A 5,155-nucleotide genomic window follows, 5' to 3' on the forward strand; every position below is an offset into this window, starting at 1 on the left:
CTCCCCCTGCTCTCAGTGGGGCTTGGCTTTAGCTGCTGGGCCTGTGAGCCTAGACCAGGGTCTCAAACTCAAATGACCATGAGGGCCGCTTGAGGACTAGTTCATTGGCCCGAGGGCTGCATCGCTGACACCCCCACTCGCTGTCCCCGGCCCTGCCCCCAGAGTGGGCAGGATGGGTGTGGCGGGGGCTCAGGGCAGGAGTTGAGGTGTAGGTGGCTCAGGGCAGGGAGTTGGAGGGGTGAGGCAGGGGGTCGGGATGCAGGGGGTAGTAGGGGGCTCTGGGCAGGAGGTTAGGGTGTGGGGGTGCAGGAGGGAGTGTGAGGTGTGGCAGAGGGTTGGGGTGCAGGCAGGGGGCTCAGGGGAGGAGGTTGGGGTGCAGAAGGGGTGGGGGATGCAGAAGGGGGCTCAGGATATGAAGTTGGGGTGCAGGAAGGATGTGGGATGCGGCAGGGGGCTGAGGGCAGGAAGTTGGGGTGCAGCAGTGGATTGGGGTGCAGGCAGGAGGCTCATGGCAGGGGGTTGGGGTGTGGGGTGCAGGCAGGAGGCTCAGGGTGTGGGGTGCAGGAGGGAATGTGAGGTGTGGCAAAGGGTTGGGGTGCAGGCAGGGGGCTCAGGGCAAGGGGTTGGGGTGTGGGGTACAGGAGGGAGTGTGAGGTGTGGCAGAGGGTTGGGGTGCAGGCAGGGTGCTCATGGCAGGGGGTTAGGGTGTGGGGTGCAGACAGGAGGCTCAGGGCAGGGGCTTGGGGTGTGGGGTGCAGGAGGGAGTGCAAGGTGTGGCTGAGGGTTGGGGTTGGGGTGCAGACAGGAGGCTCAGGGCAGGGGCTTGGGATGTGGGGTGCAGGAGGGAGTGCGAGGTGTGGCTGAGGGTTGGGGTGCAGGCAGGGGGCTCATGGCAGGGGGTTGGGGTGTGGGGTGCAGGCGGGAGTGCAGAGAGGAGGCTCAGGGCAGGGGTTTTGGGTGTGGGGTGCAGGAGGGAGTGCGAGGTGTGGCTGAGGGTTGGGGTGCAGGCAGGGGGCTCATGGCAGGGGGTTGGGGTGTGGGGTGCAGGCGGGAGTGCAGAGAGGAGGCTCAGGGCAGGGGTTTTGGGTGTGGGGTGCAGGAGGGAGTGCGAGGTGTGGCAGGGGGTTGGGGTGTGGGGTGCAGGAGGGAGTGCGAGGTGTGGCAGGGGGTTGGGGTGCAGGCAGGGGGCTCATGGCGGGGGTTGGGGTGTGGGGTGCAGGCGGGAGTGCAGACAGGAGGCTCAGGGCAGGGGCTTGGGGTGTGGGGTGCAGGAGGGAGTGCGAGGTGTGGCTGAGGGTTGGGGTGCAGGCAGGGTGCTCAGGGCAGGGGGTTGGGGTGTGGGGTACAGGAGGGAGTGCGAGGTGTGGCAGAGGGTTGGAGTGTGGGGTGCAGGAGGGAGTGCGAGGTGTGGCAGAGGGTTGGGGTGCAGGCAGGGTGCTCATGGCAGGGGGTTTGGGGTGTGGGGTGCAGACAGGAGGCTCAGAGCAGGAGGTTGGGGTGTGGGGTGCAGGAGGGAGTGCGAGGTGTGGCAGGGGGTTGGGGTGTGGGGTGCAGGAGGGAGTGTGAGGTGTGGCTGAGGGTTGGGGTGTGGGGTGCAGGAGGGAGTGTGAGGTGTGGATGAGGGTTGGAGTGCAGGCAGGGGGCTCATGGCAGGGGGTTAGGGTGCAGGACGGCATTGAGCTCTGCCCTGGAGCCGCTTACCTAGAGAAATAGCCCCGCAGGCCGCGTGTTGGAGACCCCTGGCCTAGGCCGAGCACTCAGGGATTCCCATCAGCCTGCTCAATGGCGAATGCAGCCACCCAAAGAAGGGAAGAAGAAGGGAAGTGAAGGAGTAAAGCTGGACCATCCGCTGAGCTGCTGCACTCAAGTGAGCAGAGCCGGGGAGAGAAGAGGGAGAACTCGAAGGTGGCTGGCGGCAGTAGGGAGGAGAAGCAGTTTGGGAGCCAGGAGAGGAGAAATAAATAGTTAATGACAAATCCTGCAGGCTTTCTCTTGTGAGGTGAAGGGTCGAAAAGGGGTCTCTTTACTATCACGCTGAACTTTAAAATAGCTGTGTATGATGGGGGAGGGGTCTATAAAGGTACGAGGTCACTCTAGGGGCTTGAAGTCCCAGATCCTTGGGCTATTGCCTCCTTCTACCAGCTGATCTCAACCCAGCAACTCCCTCAGATGGTAGCAGTAGTGAGCTCTTGTCCTTTTCTGGACGAGCCACCAGAAAAAGCACACAGTACATGTGGCCAAGGAAATAGAGGCAGTGTTGCCTGTTCATATGGGTCTTGTGGGGGAACACGGCAGGTTACGCTGGACTAGGTAGGAGCCACGTCTCCAAACCTGCACGTTCTGAGGCTCCAGAGACCTCTCTCCAGATCCCAGAGCTTCCTCAGAACCCTAAAGAGCCAGATGGAATCTGGCCTCTCTCCCTGCACCGCAGCAGTCCAGAAAAAGTTCTGTGTAGACATGTTGTGTCCTCTTCTACCACACTCCCCTGTTGGCAACTAATGCAGTCACAGAGTCCAGGCTCGGTTTGGTCACAGAGATCTCCTTGGGACTGTCACCTGATGTTCTGAAATTACCTCTGAGTACATTTTCCCTACCAGCTTGGGACTCCAGAACCCTGCCTTGTTGAGCCAGAGGGGCTAGCCTGCTGCAGCACAGACCCAGAATTTAACTAAAAACAGCTCAGCAGGTTACCTATCTCCAGCACCCAGACACCTAGCTCTGAATGGGATCCAAACCCTAAATAAATCTATTTTACTCTATATAAGGCTTATACAGGGTAAATTCATAAATTTTTCACCCTCTACATCACTGATAGAGAGATATGCACAGCTGTTTGCTCCCCGAGGTATTAATCACTTACTCTGGGTTTATTAATAAACAAAAGTGATTTAAGTGGTTTCAAGTAATAACAGACAGAACAAAGTAAGTTACAAAGCAAAATAAAACAAAACACTCAAGTCTAAACCTAATATGTTAAGAAACTGATTACAGGTAATATCTCACCCTCAAAGATGTTCCAATGAGCTTCTTTCACAGACTAGACTCCTTCCTAGTCTGGGCCCAATCCTTTCCCCTGGTACAGTCTTTGTTAGATCCAGCAGACATCTCAGGTGGTAAGCAGGGGTTTTCTCATGACTGGAAGCCTCCTTTGTCCTCCTCCACCCCCTTTTATAGCTTTGGCACAAGGCGGGAATCTTTTGTCTGTGCTTGTCCCCACCACCGCTTCATCAGTGGAAAAGTACGAGGATTAAGATGGATTCCAGTATCATATGATATGCTCACATATCACTGTAAGTCCCTTATTCTCCATTCTTCCTGGGTTGGCCCACACATACACTGGAAGGTTTGCAGATAAATAAACCATATACAACCAATTGTCCTAGTGAATTGGAGCCATCAAGATTCTAAACCGCCATTAATGGCCCACACTTTGCATAATTACAATAGGACCTCAGAGTTATACTTCATATTTCTAGCTTCAGATACAAGAATGATAGATGAACACAAATAGGAGGAATATATTCTGTAGGTTATTTCCTTCGTTATGATGCCTTACAAGAGACATTTTGCATAAAGCATTTTCCAGTTACATCAGATTCACACTCCTAAGCCTATTTCCATCAGACACATGAAGTGCAACGTCCCAGGCTTGTTAGAGGTGAGGCAGGGAGAGTAACGCAAAGAACTGATCCAGGAACTCTGGAAGGCAATGGCTTCTATATTACGAATTTTTGTTCTGCTGCTCAGCACCATCATAAAATACCAGGAATGGGGTTGGGATTTTCAAAGGAATCCATGGAAACTATGTACCCAACTCCCATTCAATCTCAACAGCATCTGGGAAACACTTGCCCTTAGAGTCATTTGAAAATAAGAGTCTAACATATGAAATGTCTCATATTACCCATATAATATAATTATTACCCATAAAATAGAAAACCTCATATTACCCATACCCTCAGGTGTACTGTACAATCATCGGAGCAATAATAAACAATATGCCTCCAATCCAGGAGCCCAACGCCAAGAGAGTGCAGACTTGACCGCTCATGATGGCTGTGTATTGTAGAGGGTTGCAGATGGCCACATATCTATCAAAGGACATGACTGCTAACAGAAGGAACTCGGTGGTACCCAGGATAAAATAGAGAACGGATTGAGCAAAACACCCAATCAAAGAAATGGTTTGACCGCCTAATGCCATGTTGGCCAATGCTTTGGGGATGATAACAGAGGTGAAGCTGATTTCCAGGAGGGAGAAGTTCCGGAGGAAGTAGTACATCGGGGTTTGGAGACGCCGGTCCACCAGGGTGATAGTGATGATAAGAATGTTGCCCGCGATGGTAAAGAGATAAGCGACTAGGAGCACCAGACAAATCAGGAGCTGTAGGCGGTGGTCATTGGTGAAACCCAAGAGGATGAACTCCATCACCACAGTTCGGTTCTCCATCTTTCGACATACAAAAGCAGTTCAAGAACAGTGAATAGCACAATACGGAAGAGGGAGCAGTCATGAGCCTACATCCCCAAGACCTCATTCCCCAAACCTGCCTTCCATCTGAATCTCTAGGGGCTTCTCTCGGCCCTTGTGTCTCTGAGTGAGTCTCCAATGTCCAGTATGAGTCCTGGGCCTTGTTCGGGAATTGTCACTGGAAATCAGACTCCGGAAAAATGTTAAACTCCTTGGGGAAGAACCTAGCACAGACTCTCTAGCCTCTAGGTTCTTCTGTAATAATAAAACGAATGGAACTGATCTTAATTATAATAATGGAGAAACTGAGTTTCAATCGATAGAGAATATATATCTATAGTTATATCTCTTTTCCCATAATGGAATGGGACAAGTAGAAAATCTGTTAAGTTTTTAAGTTTCTCCGAGCAGACACTGTCCTTTTGAAATACATATATAGAGAGTTACCAGCAGGCTGATGTCTGATTGGGGGATCAGCATCTGAGGTAATATATGGGCAACATTTTCGAAGGAGCCTAAAGGAGCTAGGCACCCTAACCTTGATGATTTTCAAACCAAGAAATAAATTCATAACAAGAATTGGGTTTTTTTTTTATGCAGAGCTCAAAAAGGTGGAGAGATTGCTGCCCATCATGCTGCCCAATGTTTCCTCATTGTTTCCTTGTGCTCCCCTGTCTGGCTGTA

At 52.4% G+C, this 5,155-nt stretch overlaps 1 protein-coding gene across 1 annotated transcript; it reads right to left on the bottom strand.

Moving 5' to 3' along the window:
* Window positions 1-3,958: 3,958 nt before the first annotated feature.
* Window positions 3,959-4,500, bottom strand: LOC135975455 (olfactory receptor 6E1-like). Its single transcript, XM_065566505.1, has one exon. It carries the CDS (start codon window positions 4,448-4,450, stop codon window positions 3,959-3,961), a length of 492 nt encoding a protein of 163 aa, XP_065422577.1. The 5' UTR covers window positions 4,451-4,500.
* Between the last annotated feature and the right edge of the window lie 655 nt (window positions 4,501-5,155).

This window comes from Chrysemys picta, chromosome 13 (genome assembly GCF_011386835.1).
Source record: "Chrysemys picta bellii isolate R12L10 chromosome 13, ASM1138683v2, whole genome shotgun sequence".
NCBI classification, from domain to species: Eukaryota; Metazoa; Chordata; order Testudines; family Emydidae; genus Chrysemys; species Chrysemys picta.

What these genes read in the sequence shown, in the direction of transcription:
- LOC135975455 (XM_065566505.1), bottom strand. Translation starts at nt 4,450, where the DNA reads ATGGAGAACCGAACTGTGGTGATGGAGTTCATCCTCTTGGGTTTCACC.